This window comes from Carex rostrata, chromosome 7 (assembly GCF_964058835.1).
Source record: "Carex rostrata chromosome 7, lpCarRost1.2, whole genome shotgun sequence".
In the NCBI taxonomy this organism is placed as follows: domain Eukaryota; kingdom Viridiplantae; phylum Streptophyta; class Magnoliopsida; order Poales; family Cyperaceae; genus Carex; species Carex rostrata.
The window spans coordinates 12,946,858-12,964,552 of record NC_135924.1 but is presented as its reverse complement, the minus strand read 5'-3'; the positions used below and the strand labels follow the sequence as shown (position 1 = coordinate 12,964,552).

Below are 17,695 nucleotides of genomic sequence, written 5' to 3'. Positions count from 1 at the left end.
TCTTGAAATAAATATTTTTGTTTATAATTTTTATTAATATTATTAGATAAATAGTGTATTGTACTGTTTGACAAAATTGAAAATCATTGAGAAGTGCTGAAAATAATAATAATGTGAATAAAATATGAATATAACCAGCACTTTGTTACCCTGTAGTTAATTTGGTTGCATGTGTTTTATATTGGTGCAGACTAATGAAATATTAGCAAATATTTTCTAACTTTACTTTGAAATATAAATTAGATTAAAGAATATTTTGAATATTTTATAAATCCTATCAAATATAATGTAACATAAAAAATTCAATAGATGATCATAAAATTAATTAATTAATTTTGTATATTGGATTAGGTATATACAATGATGAATAATTGTGAGTAAAAGTTTATATAATTTAAGTAAATACAATCAAAATTTTCGGTATATTTTTGTTCTCTATAGGCAAATAGAAAAACTTTTACTATAAATCAATAATTTGGAAAATTATCTTTAAAAAATTATCTATATAAGTGTTTTTAAAGATCTTGAGAGTTGAGACTAACCAAAATGAAATCACAATATCTTAAATTTTTACACATGTACAGAGAAATTAATATAGATTACAGTATTTAGTTCTAGAAATTATATATTTATAGCTGAATTAAAAATGTCAAGTTATTACAGTGAAAACATAAACATATAAAAATGTGCAAAAATTTATTTACTGTATCAGTGTGAATTTACTGTCAGAAAGAAGACTTATTATGATAAGAACTAGAGAAATAAGAAAATGTAAATTGTATTGATTGTTGTATCTTGTACATAATGTCTCTTCATCTATATATAGACTCAAGTCTATTCTGTTACAGAGGCCAACTGCCTAATACAAGTCTAACTAACTATTACATCTCTAACAGTAAATCTCTAACTGTAAATCAGTTGTAACTAACTATGCTAATTACTGTCTTCTATTACTTGTTATTTTTTATCTTTGATGAAAAAAGAAGACTTATTAGGTACAGTGTAACTCTTTTACCAGTAATATTTGCGCTGAGTCTAAATTAAATTGGCCGAGAATCGAAGAAACTTGCCATTGTTGGCAACAACATTTTTATACAAACAATTATAGAGATCCACATCCAATAGAAGAAAACTTGCCAAGTCCGGAGAGGACCCGTATCCTCCCAGGTACCTGACTCAACACAATTGAAACGTACGGGTCAGATTTACTCTCAGCCGGTCGGGATTCGGGATGACATGGGGGCAGGATTATTCGTGCTTTGAGATGCGTGCCAATCCATTTTCAAACCGTTCAATTCAATTCTACTCAGTCAGGTAACCTGAGGGGATACGAATTCGCCAATTTTTTTTTATTAATAGAAAATAAAATAATAAAATATCAAAAAAGGGTATAGATTTTGGATTTTGTCGAAAAATAAGTAGAACGGGTTTAATAAACCCGTCCAGCGGGACGGATCTAATTATCCCGTTCGAGTCTAAGTATCAATTAATTTAATGACGATGCTAATCAAACTCAGCAGAAAAAAACAGAAAAACTCCGGACGGTACAAGCAAACCCGTCCGGAGTAAAAAAACAAAAAAACAAAAAATCCCGGACGGAATAATATAACCCGTCCGGCGTTTTTCTTTCCCTTTTCTGTATGATTGGCTCATCACAAAGCCCCACAAATCCGGTACAACGGAGGTAACACCAAAAATATGCTCCAATTCATACAATAACCGTTTGATCAAAATCAAACATATCAATCTATAAATGTTAAATCCAAATTAAATATATAAATGTCAAATCCAATCTATAAATGTTATTTATATAAATCATATAAAAAAATTAAATCAATAAAATTTAACCCAAATTAAATATACCTAATGAAATTTTAAAATTATATAAATAACTTTGGTTGTACATCTGCCCCTGACAAGAGATGCAGACGATCAGGCACCGCATCCAAGTAAGAGATAAGTATATAATTTTAAAATTTCATTAGGTATATTTAATTTGGGTTAAATTTTATTGATTTAATTTTTTCATAAAATATTAAATGTGTATTTATAATTTAAATGATTAGAATTTCACTTTATAGTTGTTAAAATTTGAATTCAAATTTCATCTATCACCTATTATGCATTTTACATTTTAAAATTAAAATTTTGTAGTTTCTTCTTTGTGTTTTTTATTTTTATCTAGTATTTAAAAAAAAAAAATAATAGTGTTAATAGAGCAAAAATGATTTTCTTAACAACTCATATTTCCTTGTCAAGTGACTTTCAGAAACCGGATAAGATAAATAAAACCTCCCGTTCTGGAATCTAAACGGCTAAGGGGAAAAAATAACTAAAATCTCTATCCTTAAAAAAATTTCAGATCAGCTCCAACAAAAATAGAGAGCCGAGATACAAATGGCTTGCCTTTGTTCAACTCATGCACTTCCCCAGCCGGAGGCATAAGACACACCTCTTTCGATTTACAAGGAGAGAAGACTGAAACAATTGCACCATCACAAGACAGGAGTCAAAAGAGGCCTGCCCATAACATGCGCTTCTAGATTTGCAATCACCAAATCTGCCATTGCCTTGCTTGTCTCCACAGTGTCACTCCCAACATGGGGTGTCATGACTCATGACCACATTATCAAACTGAAACAACAACTCAGGAACATTGGGCTCATTTTCAAACACATCAAGCCCGACCCCACCAAGTCGCCCCTCAACCAATGCAGATACAAGCATAAAATGCAAACAAAAGAAGAAACTACAAAATTTTAATTTTAAAATGTAAAATGCATAATAGGTGATAGATGAAATTTGAATTCAAATTTTAACAACTATAAAGTGAAATTCTAATCATTTAAATTATAAATATACATTTAATTTTTTATGAAAAAATAAATCATATAAAAAAATTAAATCAATAAAATTTAACCCAAATTAAATATACCGAATGAAATTTTAAAATTATATACTTATCTCTTACTTGGATGCGGTGCCTGATCGTCTGCATCTCTTGTCAGGGGCGGATGTACAACCAAAGTTATTTATATAATTTTAAAATTTCATTAGGTATATTTAATTTGGGTTAAATTTTATTGATTTAATTTTTTCATATGATTTATATAAATAACATTTATAGATTTTACATTTATAGATTGGATTTGATATTTATATATTTAATTTGGATTTAACATTTATAGATTGATACGTTTGATTTTGATCAAACGGTTATTGTATGAATTGGAGCATACTTTTGGTGTTACCTCCGTTGTACCGGATTTGTGGAGCTTTGTGATGAGCCAATCATACAGAAAAGGGACATCTAATAAAGAAAAACGCCAGACGGGTTATATTATCCCGTCCGAGATTTTTTTTTTTTTTTTTTTCTCCAAACGGGTCTGGTTGTACCATCTGGGTTTTTCTGTTTTTGTTTTTCCTGCTGAGTTTAATTAGCGTCATCATTAAATTAATTGATATTGAGACCTGGACGGGATAATTAGACCCGTCCCGCTGGACGGATTTATTAAACCCGTTCTACTTATTTTTCGACAAAATTCAAAATCTATACCATTTTTCGATATTTTATTATTTTATTTTCTATTAATAAAAAAATCGGTACGAATTCGTCCGGAGATAGCTTTCCACGATTCATCCGTGCTATAAACATTTTCGCGACATTTCCTGCAGAATCTACTTGACAGACAGGAATTCGTATTAACTCAAAAGAGAATCTTTCTTCTCTTTTGAGTTAATGCATCTTGATCATATAATTAGCTTTAAGATTCGTGATGACTAGATCCACACTAATATTAGAGAGCCCCTTGTTAAAATCAGACGACCAGATTGTCTCCGTTTAAAATCAAACGGCTGAGATGCATTAACTCAAAAGATTCCCTTTTGAGTTAATGCAGAGGATACGTGTTCACCGTGTCAGTTGTTCATTGCACAATAATTGGTTAAGCGAAGCAACAGTGAATCCGAAAACCATTTATATCCAGGAGACCGTGACGAGTGCGTGTCCTCTGAGATATCTCAACTTTTACGTGACCGACGTGTCTGGTGCCTATTCGGGAATAGCGCAGGGGGCCAGTATTATATGAGATTCAAGATTCGTGCAGAACGTATTTGAACGGTTCATAATTTCCAAAAAGTCACGCAAAATATGAGATATCTCAGAGGATATGAAATCGGATTGTGACGGCGTGACCTACGGAAACCAAATCCCAAATTGACTTTCTTTCCACGTCAGCTCCACTCTCATTCACTCCTCTCCACGCTCTCTCTGCAAATCCATGGCGGCGGCGGCGGCGCAGTGCAACATCTCACCTTCCACTTCCCGATCCCATTCCATCTACCGTCGATCTCCTATACAACTCCGTCTCGCTACCGTTCGATGCTGCGTCTCCCTCCAAACCTCCAGTCTCACTTCGACCACCACCTCACCCGACCCTCCGCCTCATTTCACTTCCCTCTCTGCCTTTGCTCCGGCAACTGTTGCTAATCTCGGCCCCGGATTTGACTTCCTTGGATGCGCCGTTGACTCCCTTGGCGACACCGTCACCGCCGCAATTGATCCTGCTTCCCCTCCTGGCTCTCTCTCCATCTCCTCGATCACCTCTGACCTTCCCTCTTCAGCTAAGCTCTCTCGGGACCCCCACGTGAATTGCGCTGGCATAGCAGCCTTAGCTGTCATGCGGGCCCTCCGAGTCAGATCGGTTGCCATTTCTCTTACTCTCCATAAGGGCCTTCCTTTGGGATCTGGTCTGGGATCTTCTGCCGCTTCGGCTGCTGCGGCTGCTGTTGCGGTCAATGAGCTGTTCGGTGGGCCACTGTCTCTTTCCGAGCTTGTTCTTGCCGGGTAAATAATCATAGGAAGTATCTGTTCCGACCATTTTCTGATACCATGACACCTTAAAAAAGTTGTTCAACACTAAAAATATTGGCAAGGAACATAGCAAATTTTCATAAAAAAACAATTAATTTTACTTTTTAAACATTTTAAATACAAACTTGGTGCCTGGCAAATGACCTGGTTACTGTCCGGTGAAGTTCAACTTCAGTTCTTAACATTCAAAGCAATTTTGTAGTAAATTGTAAAAAAGATAACGAAACCTTTTGTTCTGTATTCTTAACATAGGCTGGAGTCAGAGAAGAAAGTGAGTGGGTACCATGCTGACAATGTGGGGCCGGCCATCATGGGAGGATTTGTTCTGATAAGGAGCTATGAGCCACTTGAGTTGTTGCGGCTTAATTTCCCAGAGGGAAAAGAATTGGTGTTTGTTCTGGTTAGCCCAGATTTTGAGGCACCCACTAAGAAAATGCGAGCGGCGTTACCAGCTGATGTTAGCATGAAGGATCATGTGAAGAACTCAAGCCAGGCGGCTGCGCTTGTAGCCGCGGTGCTCCAGGCAAGTGAAAGACACTTCCTTTTCTTTTTGTTTGTTTGTTTTAGAAAAATCATGGATTTATTTTGGCTTGCTAAAGATGTGTTTTGCAATGAATTTTCCTACTGGGATTGATTACCGAATTCGAAAACCTTTTTCTAATCATAAGGTTGTCAACAGTTTCCTGGTATTGGTAGAAGAGTCTTTGGTTTGTACTGCTAAGGCATCACAAGTTTGGTTAATAGGTCTCTCTTATGTATCAAGTAGACAAACATATGAACTAGTAAATTGTTTGAGACCACATTTGGGAACAAACCAACCAAAAATTGAACATGTTGTCCTGCCTGACCCAAAAGTCATCTAATAAAATGCTATCACTGTGTACAAATGAATCTATTATATTCCAAGGGAAGGGATACTTAATTTCTTTGAGTTAAATCTCTTTGCCTTGATCTCGATGTATACTAGAATGCAGGGCATGCCGATCACTTTTAATGTGGTGGTATTTTTCTGAAATAAATAAAATACGTTTGCTTTATAGGGAGATGTGAGGCTGTTGGGGTCTGCTGTCTCATCAGACGGAATTGTAGAGCCAAGGCGGGCCCCGCTGATCCCTGGTATGGTGGGGGTCAAAAGGGCAGCGTTGGAGGCAGGGGCCACTGGGTGTACAATAAGTGGTGCGGGTCCCACTGTGTTGGCTCTGACAGACTGCGAGGAAAAAGGGAAGTATATCGGGGAGAAAATGGTGGAGGCCTTCTTAACCGAAGGTGGATTGAAGGCGAAGGCGACTGTTTCCCGGCTGGACAGAGTTGGAGCTAGGGTTATTGACAAAAATGCACTATAGTCTATTGATACAGTGGCACGTTTTCTCGAGCAGTGGGTACTTAGGATGATCAAAAGAGAATCGACAATTTCCTTCCTTTTCTTTTTGTGGGTTGTGTGTGGTTGTGGTGGGTGTGGAGTGCGATGAATGCGGAAAAGCTTTCGAAATAAAAAAAATAAACAATTTGAAGTATTGTTTAGTGAGAATTTGGCTAATTGATATGCCTAACAACCATTATTTGCTTACTCGTAATGGTACGGGTAGAATGTGCCTGAGTTGGAGCTTGCTCTGTATTTGAATAAATGTGGGCTTTGTAATTGTATGTGATGCGCAAGATTTAAGCTCCTCTCTTCTTTCCCTCTGAAATACCTCCTCTCTCTTCTTTCCCTCTCCTACAAGGTTTGAAGAGAGAGAGAGAAGAGAGATAGAAAGGGAGCAGGAATTTCCGGACCCTAAAATCTGAACTTGGGATTTCAGCTGATTCCAATTCAATTATATAGATATTAGTTCAAATTAAAACCATATATTTAGCAAGATGTCACATTAAATTTTTTCACTTGTGTTAGATTATCCAAAAACCATATATTTAGCAAATTTAAATGCGCCACACCATCAATGCAAACAAGTACTACTTTTGAACTTCAAAATTAAAATCCATCATTTTATTTTCTCCAGTCTAAATATGAGTATCTACATGTTTTTCCTATATTTTTTTTTTTTTTAAGATAAGAGGGAAAAATTTCCCACCGAGTTCTATTAAGCTCTGTTCGGCCGCGTTACTGTTCCCGTACTTTTTAGTTCAATTCCTGTGCTTATGCCCATGCCCATGCCCATTCCCAATTGAAGGCTGAACAGGACCTAAAGGAAACCACACCCAATGCATACTACAGATTACATGCCTTCAAAACACACAAAAATATCAGAAATTTAAATTTATTGACCAGTATGCTACCTATTTATTACAAAAACTGGTTATGTTTTTCCTACTTGTAAACTTCATAAGTGGAATTTTCTTATATATTATTACTTCTATTAAAATTTTACAAACCAATGGAGGTGCACAATTTTAACATATTACCAAACAATTCATCAAGTTATTTGCTCTTATATATCTTATATATCTTAGCAAAATGATTTAGTTAAAGATAAATCTTCGTCTTTTGGAATTTTCCGTGGCTCCATCTCTATATCCAATAGTGCAGTGGGTTGGTATTCACCTCCATTACCTTATCCAGCAACCCGCTTTGTTTCAACAATGCTGATGAATTACTTCACAAGGTTTTAACCATACAACTCTAGTTGTGCAGAACAGTTATTTATTATTTTTATTTTTTTTGTGCAATTTTCGCAGGATAAAAATAATTTTCTTAAGTTTTTGTAATTATCGCGATGAGTGTTAAATAATTTTCTTTATTTTTTTTTATCTAATATGGAATTTAGAATAAAAAAGTGGTCCAAGAAAAAATATTAAAATACACAAGTAATGGCTTCTCTTAATTGAAGGGCAAAGCTACAAACAAATTTGGAAACATAATTTACATGAGCAATTAAAAACGCCAAGAATCATTATAAACAAGATCTACAGAGAATCAAAATTTTATGTCATCTACAATCACTCAGTATGCATGACAAACAAAGCAAAATAAAAAACAATATATGCTTGAAAATGATTATATTTATTTCATTAATTTAAGATAAAATCCACATGAAGATAGTAGACCAAATTGTAAGTGCAATTGCAGCCACCAAGTAAGTCCATAAAAATATCACTGAGCATTCCTCTTGACCAACATCAAACAGTTGAGCCATTGTACCTACAATTTCCATATAAATTGCACATAAATAAAGAAAAGTGAAAACATTGCTTTTCCTGGGCTCTGTTTAACAGAAACTAAAGGCCCAAATTGACCCAAAAATGAAAAATTGAGAGGTAAATTATCAGTACTTGGTATGTCTCAGTTCTTGTTGAAACAGAGAAAATTTAAATTAGCTCATAGCATATGATTGTAATGAAAAGCTGTGCATACCGATATTCATGGCAGGAGGCAGCGTAAATTGTACCATAAGAACATACTGGTACAGTGGATCTTGAGGCAGGAAACCGACATGAAAGGCCAGCTTTACCACTGCTATTCCAATTATGGGAAGAATTATGTATCGCACGACTACTATCGCCATGATTCCTACCGGATTTATATATGACTTGCGTAGACCTGTATAATATTCGTACAATGATTAAATTAAGAAAAAGATAACTAATATTACTCGTGTTACCTTGAAATGCTAATTAAAGATCCCGAATAAATCAGGGATGTACCTGATATGAGGTTACCTCCGAGGATGAGCGTAACGCATGGTATTGTACCATCTCTGCATTGAAGAATGAATTACTTAGAAATTAAAAAGGTATTATATATTATTCATAAGAACATGGTAAAATATTTCTCTGTAAGGTTCCTATACAGTTCATATTTAAACTTTACTGCAACCGTGTTAAAATCAACAACAGAAAAAAATAAATAATAATAATAATAACTACAGCCAGTATGAGCCGACATATACCTTGAACAACTGGTAATGTTCTACTGTGTATTATGAGGTAATCATAGAGGTTATAATTCAGACACAGGTTCAATTCTCGAGAATAGCATCTGAAAGATACTGGTGTGTACCGGGGTCCTTCAATAAAAAAAAGAAAGAGAAGAAAATAGAGGTCATAATATATTATCTTACCCTAAGAGCTTGATGGAATCTTGAATGACCCGTAAAGGAGCACCATCTCCTATTATCAGATTCTTTACCCATGGTATTGCACCAACAATAAATCCTATCATCTGAACATGTATAACTTGGTTAATGTTTCTTTTACTTAAAAAAAAAATTGTTTAGCAATTGGCTTGTACATTTGCAAAAATGTTGCTTATTTTCATGAAATATACACATTTTCGCATATATACCGCAGAAAATTAAATTAAAAGTAATAATAAAAAAGCAAAAAAAATTAATCAATTGGAATATTCCCAAGGAATATTCTTTATGTATATGCCAGCAAATAGCAATGCTACCGGTAGTGTACCAGTACAGTAGTTCTTGTACCAGCACAGTGTTTGCTAGTAAGTTGTAGATTAATTAATTAGAAACATACAGCTGACAAAGTAGGTGGGGCCAGTAACTCCTCAATAATTTGGTGAAAGGCATCTTTGAGCCTTTCCCATATGCTTCTCTTGCTACCACTCAAGAAACCACTGGAATAACTGCTTGATAATAGAGGCAAATTCTGCAATAAATGCAATAAGATGTAAATATTTCTTTTTTAACCAAGCCAACTCATGACTAACTATATATATATTTTTCCCTTCTTGAGTTGTCTGGCAATTCATGCTGCTAATTTCATTTCCATTAAGTTCTGAAAGAGACTTCTTTCCATTTAGGGCTTATATACAATTATGTGTCATTTTCAAAATTATTAATAACATGCCTTAGTCAATTAGAGTTAGGTTGAATTAAAGATGCAGAGTAATGTCACTGGAATTTTAAAGAACAAACAGGTAACACAAATAGGAAAAAAAAAAAACTAGATTTTGGTTTTTGTTTTTGAACGAGTATATACCAGTTGGCTTGAAACCTTCTCTTCTATTGATTTTTCGGGTTCAGAAAGAACAGCCTCATAATCAGCATCGATTGCTACATCATCTCTTTCTTCTACAATAGAATTAGTTCGTTCTATTGCCGTAGAATTACTTATTAGTTGCATCCTATGATATAATTTGGCTGCTCGCTTCATGAGGCCATACGTATGCGTCCAAATATAAAAGCCGCCCAGCTGCATTTGAAATATTAAATCAAAATTTTGTATTAATAAATGGTTGAATTATTTATGTCTTAAAGTTTATCATTAGCAAATAATCTGCAAAAATATATCATTTTGCAGGACCTGGTGTAGCAATAATTTGTCTTCTTTTACACATTTAAGTAAATTGTTGATCACCTTTAATTTACATGGTAGCCAAAAGAGAACATTTACATTAAGAACACAGAGACAAAGGTTTTTAATTATTTGAGTAATTACTAATTAGGAGATGTAGCAATATTGAGTCAAATGTAAAATTTGTTTGGTTAATGTAAATTTACCGCCATAGAGAAAGACGCATAAGATAATCCTCTGGCACGGCACATGCTTTTATCGCTTCCGAATGGATTTCCATCTTCGTCACAAACTGCCGGGATTATGATTACGAGAAGATTACCCAAATTCCCTAAATTTTATTTTCATTTTTTTCATAAGAGATAGTAATTAATTAGTGTGTAAAAAGAGAAATTACAAAATCAAATATGGTCTAATAATTAGAGACAATGTGAGAGCAATACCAGCAGAACATGAAGCGATAATAAGGCCACTGAGATGCTTTGGAGGCTTCAAGATCTTAACAGCTATCCATCCTATCATCCCTCCAACTAGAAATATTATCCCAATATTCACTGGCATAAACCACCTAATTTTTAAAATCAAACATGAAAAATATAACTCTTCCTTATTTCAGTCAATAAAAAAATACTTAGAGTGAGGTGCTGACATGGCTAGACATTTCTAATTGGAAGGTTCATGTATGTGCCTTTTGTATTATGCTTTGTGTCAAATTTGATTTTCAACTGGCTGATTGATCATACAAGTGCTCAGTTGTGGCTTAAAAATGAAGATGAAACTCCACAAAAAAAGGATCTATAAATTATAAATCTTGCCTATATATTTAATAATTCCATAAACATACCAAGAGATGACATCCTTGAGAGTGACTGTTTTTGCCAGGTTTGAAAATACTAATGCTGGTGTGAACACTGCATACACAATCTTACAAAGCAGAAAAAGAAATTAAAGTTAGCTTTGCTCAGTATTAATTTTTCATTACCAGAACATGGAAATAATTAAACCTTCTCTGTTATTTTCTGTTATAAAGAAAAGATGAAGTAACAGGGAAAGAAACAAGCATAAAAGAATGGTACCCATCAATTTTGAGACCACAAATTCTGGCTAAAAAAATGCAATCACCAGAAATTTAAGTTTGTAAATATACCTTATTAATATCTCTCCTTGCATTGGGTGTCAGTATATTGGAATGTCCAGTTGCAAGATATGCGCCGAGAAGTCCGATTAGCAGTACTTGCACGATCGGCAGTGACGCAACAATAAGCAGAGATAAGAAACCCATTTTTCCTTATCCTTTTTTCCCTTGATATATGTCTCTTTATAGTATTCGAATTTCGATCTAATATCGAATAATCAGCAATGGATCAAGAATAGAACGAGATCGTGCGCCTGAAAGAGTTAAAGACAGATAGCTTTTGAATTTTGTTTTGTTTTGTTTATTTCTTAAAGTTTAATTATGGAACTGTACATACTACACATTAATCAGAAAATACAAAGGAATTGAAAATAAGGGTTTAAGTAGAACAAAAGAAAAGGAAGCTGTTAAGAAAAAAATGGTTTAACAAAAAATGGAAAATGAAGGAATAAATGTGAAAATATGACCTTAAATCTTGTATGGTGCTATGCATCAATTGAGAAGGGAAACAGGTATCCATAAGGGACCAAGATGGAATGGTCCAGAGAGGGAAACAAACAGCATTTTATAGAGAGCAGAATAGCAGATTACTATATTTTTGTGTAGACCCGGTGCATAATGTTCATCTAGTGATCTGGGAAGACAAAATTAGACAGGCTAAGAAAATTTGTTCTCTTCTAGAAAAAAAGTGGTCAAATTTCTCTTGGATAGTAACTTAGTAAGGCCAAAATATGCAATTTAATTTAGTAAATGTGTTACATGCATAGAGCCCATAAGAGATTAAAATAAAAAATCAAAGTGATGAGTATAATTTGTAAGAAATCAGATAGTTTTACAAAACCACTATTTATTTCAATTTTTCAAATTCAGTTGAAAATTTTTTCAATGAATGAACATGAACTTATTAAGCATATCCTGCTTATTAAGACAAATATTGAATAAATGATTCTTATTTGTTATTATTTTTTCTTGGAGCAAACAATGGTATAAAGATAAGGGATTAAGAAGATTATAAAAATCTCCATAAAGTTAATTAGATTATAGAAATAAATAAATAAATAAATAAAATACAACTTAACCAATAAATTGAGAAGTCAAATCAAACTTCTAGAAGACACATATTTGCATATTGTGCATATGTGCTCTCTTTTGCTACGTTATTTTTTTTATTGGTCGCAACACATGACCATATAAAAATTTTGTGGTGAAGTTCTTTTCACATGTTAAAATTTGTTTATCATGAAGCTCTTCACAAATTTTGTGGATATAAAAGAGTACAACTATGCTATTAAATCAAGAATGTACATATATATATAGCTGAAATGAACGGTGCAGATCACTCACAATGTAATGTTCTTTTCAGAAAGCTCCTTATCTTTATACAGGAATCAGACAAATGTTTTGTTGATATGATTTTCTTAATAGAGGGATTTAGATTGCATATTAAATTATGGACCACGTTTAACCAAAAAATAAAATCCAGCTATCAACTTACAATTAGATGGCATGCGCACTTACCAAGCCGACGTGAAGATTAGAGATGATAATTAATTAAAGCCGTAAAATAAGGAAACGAATCTCCAGCAGCAGGGCAGAAAAGTGAGCTCGGTCCCACCCAACAGTGACTCTAGACGCAGGAATTTCTTACTTCAGAAGGACACGTGAACTCGTTTCATTTGCATAAATTAAAAAAGGCCGTATATGTATTGAGTAAAAGGGAAATTTTTTATTCATAGTAATTATAAAAAAGAGATGTACGAAAACAGATAGAGTAACTCGTTTTTAACCAATATAGTAAGATCGTCAGCACAGATTACGATCCAACTTTTTATGGATCGTGAGCATTGACAACGATCAATCTGTTTTTAAAAAATAAATTTAGACTGCAATTTTAAACCGTTTTACAAAAAAAAGATGGATCGTTGTTAATACCCACGATCCATAAAAAGCTGAATCGTGATCCGTGCTGACGATCTTACAATATTGATTAAAAACGAGGTACTCTATATGTTTCTGTACATCTGAATTTTATAATTACTATAAATAAAAAATTCTCGAGTAAAAGTTGGAGTACAGTATAAATTCAATTTCTTTTTATGATAAAGATGTGGAAATAAACTTTATATCTTTAGATATTCATTAAAAAAAATTCACATTTGAATTTCCATTTTTTTTATATTGAAGATATTAATCTTCGACAGTAGAACAAAAGTCAGTTTCTCAAAAAGACTGTATTTGATCAGAGCATGCAGAAACAATAGATATCTTATTCATTTTTATATATTCAGACCTAAATAATTTTAGTAAGATAAATGAAAAAAAAAAATTAAGGTAGCATAGCTTATATTACTCTATAATATGAAATAAGTTATTTTTTAATTTATGCTTAAATAAAAATCACAATTTCTAATAAAATTTTCATTAATTTTTACTAAACTTTGTTCCATATTACAAATTGATTACCCAATTTTAATTTGTTCCAATTAAATTACTGTGTTATTATTTTCATCTAAAATACTAATGAAATATGATGTGGATTCCAACTAAAATCAAATCGGTGTATTTGAACGAGATATAGAAAGTGATGAGTTGTATGCAAATTGGCTGCCACACCAAATTTATTAGTATTTCAGACAAAAAAAAGCAAAAAAAAGTGACTTGATTGGATTTTTTTTTTTTTTTTTTTTATGGTTTCTGAGAGAAAGATCAAACTTGAGTGACAAATTCGAAACAAAGAGAAAAATTTAGTGACTTACAATGAAATTTACTTTTTTTTTATGTCTCAACTTATGCTTAGAATTATTTTCAGTAATATTTTTGATTTTATATGAAATAAAAAAATCTGTTTTTAAAAGCAGAGCAAACTTGCATGCTCAGAAAAAGCAAAGCAAAATTGGGTCCCAAAATAAACGTATGTATTTAAAAATGTATTCTAGAAATATTTTCTGAACGCCTGTTGTACATATAATTGATTCAAAATGCACAAAAATTTGAATTTAGTTTCTTGCATGTTAAGATCTAAACACACATTCAGTCAATTCTGTTGAACAGCATTCCGATTTCAACCACAATTTTTGGTTTTTCAAAAATTAGTTACAATCTGAGGTAATTTCCTTTTTCCAATAATTGTAGGACCACTTAATTTGAGGCCCACAAATAATTGTTACCTACTATAGAGCACGTGTTTATGTCATGCAAAATTATTAAGGGGAGTGTCTCCATAAACTTATTTCAATGATTATGACTTGAAATTTGTATGATTTTATGTCATTTTCTCGCCCAAAATGCAGAGACCAGAGATGATGCCATCAGAAAATTCAATTTATTTTTTCAACATCAGAATAGGTAATACATTGCTTTACAATATATTTATTTTTTGAGGGATCCAATTACATTATTTTTGGTGATTTCAAAATTCAAATAGTCGATCCGAACCGTTCAGCGCGATGTCCATATTAAAATGTGCTTGGAGACCAAATTTTATATTTTTTGGAAATTTTTTACTATTTATTTAGAATTTTTCAAAATTGCTGTTTTTCAATGGTCCAAAATTGCCTGAAAACAATAATTTTGTGCACATCTTAATAAATACTAAAATAATTCCAAAAAAAATGTGAAATTTGGTCTCCAAGCACATTTTAATATGGAGATCATGTTGAATGGTTCGGATCGTTTGTTTGCATTTTAAAATCACAAAAATAACTTATAAAAATATGGTGTCAAGATGTGTCACCATAAAATAATGTAATTAGATCCCTCCTCTTATTTTTTTATGGTTGTCGGCAAAATGCTGGCAACAAATATATTGATAAAAAAAAGAGTATTTACATAGCTTTACAATATATTTAATAAATAGCATCAAGTAATAACTAATGAAATGAATTTATACTACGATATAACCATGATTAAATAATAAAAATAGTCAGATATATATAATATATGAGCCAAAATTAATTGCTACTATATATTTTTCTCGATGATATTGATAAAATATGAAGAAACGTCTAATAAATTTGGTACATTCTTTTACTCAAAAAAAAAAAAAAAAATTGGTACATTATTCTCAATTAGAACAAAATTTAATTTCAAATGCAAGATAGTTTCATTATATAAATACAAATCAATATGATACAAGTTCAATAAAAAGTAGCAAAATTACAAAAGAAGAGAGGGATAATTCATTGAATTTTTTGGAAAATATAAGCAAAGGAATATGGACTATAACTACCAATAAATATGATAGAAAGAATTGAAAGCACTAGGCATGATAATCTTGCACCAATACCTATATAATAAAAAGAATTGAAAGCACCAAGCATGATAATCTTGCACTAAATACCTATATGATAGTGATAATTTTTTTGAATTAAAGTAGAGATTTCTACCCATTTTATTACTGAAACTATTGGAATCACCTGCCAAAGTATCCAAAGAGAATACCTAAAAACAAGCACACATGTTTTTACATATGTTGTTACTTATTGTGAAACTATAAAGGGATAACAAAAACAACAGTTGTCTAAATTGCTCCAATCCACTTCTTCTTCATTGCTCAGAGCGCTTTCAGACATTGGATCTGTAGTGCCATCTCCCAACAATATGATAGAGAGAATTGAAAGCACTAGGCATGATAATCATGCACTAATAGTCTAATACCTATATGATAGAGAGAATTGAAAGCACCAAGCACATGAAATTATTGAGTTACTTAAATTACGTCATTGATCATGTTTGATTGTGCAGTAAGAGGTAGCGTAAATTTTTCATTCCATACTTAATTACAACTTACAAACTGTCAAAAAGAAAAATAATTTAAAATAAGTTATTCCACCTCTTTATACAAATTAATTTGTTTCACACTTACTCTTCATATAGAGCACACTATCATAAATAAATATTCATTTTCCAACAACTTACTCATTTAAATAAATTAAAAAAAGGCCACGACTTAAATAGTCAAACAAGATGTAAAATATAATGAATAAAATTGACTAAATAGATTAATTCTTCTTAAATTTAAATGTCACCCAAACGTAACCTAAAAAGCAAGCTAGATTAAATGAGATCATGCAATCTACTGTATAATAATTGTACTATTGTCTAGGGCTGGCAAAAAAGCTCGTGGCTCGTGGCCCGCTTGGTATTCGCTCGTGACTCGATCGGTAACAGCTCGTTCGTTAGTGGATCGAGTTAAAATTAGCTCGCTCGCTATATACTCGAGCCATAATTAATGAGTTTGAGTTTGGCCTGGCTCGGCACGAGCCAGCTCGGTCGTTAACGAGCTATTTAATATATATAGTTTAATAGTTTAATCGGATCCGTTCACTTCATATTGAGGATATTATGGTCTATGAATGTTATAGCCAATGTTGTGGTAATTGCACTTTGGACTGTGTTTAAGTTGATTGGTAATGTTGTATGGAATACGTGTGAATTAATTACAAGCAACTAAGTTAATTTGTATGAATTTGTTTGATTTGATATGCATGAATTTATTTAGTAAATATGTTTGTATGAATTTAGAATTTTGATATATTTGTATGTATGAATTTAGCTGTAAATTTAATTTATAGTAGTTGATTTGCTTAATTACAGTTGAATTAAGAGTAATCCTCTGTAATTAGTCATATAAATATTATTTTGTTTTAGCCGTAATTGATAAGATATGTTATGAAAATTTAAGATATAGCAGGAAAGAAAATATACAAATTTATAAATATGCCAAGCTAGTAACGAGCTAGCTCGGCTCGCTCGGACAAGTCACGAGTCGGTCTTGAGCAATAGTTTTAGCTCGGGACCTAAAATCCAAACTCGCTCGCTCAGCTTGATACACTAACAAGCCGAGTATGAGTGTGGCATAGCTCGCTCGTTAACAGCTCGTTGCCACCCCTACTATTGTCTATATATGTTCTCTTATAATTAGTGCAATTATTTGTACAGAGTCAGAATAAAAGTTGAATTAAAATACTAAAATTTATAAAAGTCTAAAATACCCTCTATAGTCACTACTGATGGGAGCTAGTTTAATTATCAGTTTAAGATGAACTTTTTAAATCATGCATGGTACTTTTAAATCATTGATGAATAATGCCCCCTACTTGCTAAATTATGTTAACCATATTTCATTAGAGGAGGGTTCAAATGCCTCCATGTTTTTGTGCCTCCATCATGCCTCCATCTCTCTCTATCATTTTCAAAGTTCAAACAGTCGATCCGAACCGCTCAACTTAACCTCCATACTAAAATATGTTTGGAGACCAAATTTTATATTTTTAGGAATTTTTTTACTATTTTCTTAGATAGGTACAAAATCAGTAAATCTGAACTATCTAAAAACACTATTTTTTTACCTATCTAAAAAAATAGTAAAAAAATTTCTAAAAATATAAAATTTGGTCTCCAAACATATTTTAGTATGGAGGTTAGGTTGAGCGTTTCTG

At 32.5% G+C, this 17,695-nt stretch overlaps 2 protein-coding genes across 4 annotated transcripts; one reads left to right on the top strand and one right to left on the bottom strand.

The window, feature by feature from the left end:
* Positions 1-4,187: 4,187 nt before the first annotated feature.
* Positions 4,188-6,271, top strand: HSK (homoserine kinase). Of its 2 annotated transcripts, none has more exons than XM_078305812.1 (3): positions 4,188-4,846; positions 5,126-5,396; positions 5,914-6,271. In XM_078305812.1, exons 1-3 carry the CDS (start codon positions 4,281-4,283, stop codon positions 6,214-6,216), a joined length of 1,140 nt encoding a protein of 379 aa, XP_078161938.1. In that variant the 5' UTR covers positions 4,188-4,280; the 3' UTR covers positions 6,217-6,271. The 2 variants fall into 2 exon arrangements, with proteins under 2 accessions (XP_078161938.1, XP_078161936.1); XM_078305810.1 differs by having other exon boundaries at positions 4,200-4,846; positions 5,126-5,400; positions 5,918-6,271.
* A 1,417-nt stretch (positions 6,272-7,688) lies between these two features.
* LOC144556809 (protein PIN-LIKES 7-like) lies at positions 7,689-11,814 on the bottom strand. 2 transcript variants are annotated; one of them, XM_078305262.1, is made up of 11 exons: positions 11,723-11,814; positions 11,268-11,509; positions 10,965-11,044; positions 10,564-10,688; positions 10,327-10,451; positions 9,806-10,018; positions 9,341-9,472; positions 8,929-9,029; positions 8,513-8,565; positions 8,223-8,408; positions 7,689-8,009 (listed from the first exon to the last, which is right to left on the bottom strand). In XM_078305262.1, the coding sequence occupies exons 2-11, from the start codon at positions 11,400-11,402 to the stop codon at positions 7,885-7,887; spliced, it is 1,275 nt and encodes a 424-aa protein (XP_078161388.1). In that variant the 5' UTR covers positions 11,403-11,509; positions 11,723-11,814; the 3' UTR covers positions 7,689-7,884. The 2 variants fall into 2 exon arrangements, with proteins under 2 accessions (XP_078161388.1, XP_078161389.1); XM_078305263.1 differs by lacking the exon at positions 10,965-11,044 and having other exon boundaries at positions 11,723-11,793.
* Positions 11,815-17,695: the final 5,881 nt, after the last annotated feature.

Excerpts from the sequence above, each read along its gene's own strand:
- HSK (XM_078305812.1), top strand. The coding sequence starts at position 4,281 with ATGGCGGCGGCGGCGGCGCAGTGCAACATCTCACCTTCCACTTCCCGA. Across the intron at positions 4,847-5,125 it reads TCCGAGCTTGTTCTTGCCGG|GCTGGAGTCAGAGAAGAAAG; the intron begins GTAAATAATCAT and ends TTCTTAACATAG. Across the intron at positions 5,397-5,913 it reads TTGTAGCCGCGGTGCTCCAG|GGAGATGTGAGGCTGTTGGG; the intron begins GCAAGTGAAAGA and ends TTTGCTTTATAG.
- LOC144556809 (XM_078305262.1), bottom strand. The coding sequence starts at position 11,402 with ATGGGTTTCTTATCTCTGCTTATTGTTGCGTCACTGCCGATCGTGCAA. Across the intron at positions 10,019-10,326 it reads ATGCGTCTTTCTCTATGGCG|CTGGGCGGCTTTTATATTTG; the intron begins GTAAATTTACAT and ends TTTCAAATGCAG. Across the intron at positions 8,566-8,928 it reads GATTCCATCAAGCTCTTAGG|AGATGGTACAATACCATGCG; the intron begins GTAAGATAATAT and ends TCTTCAATGCAG.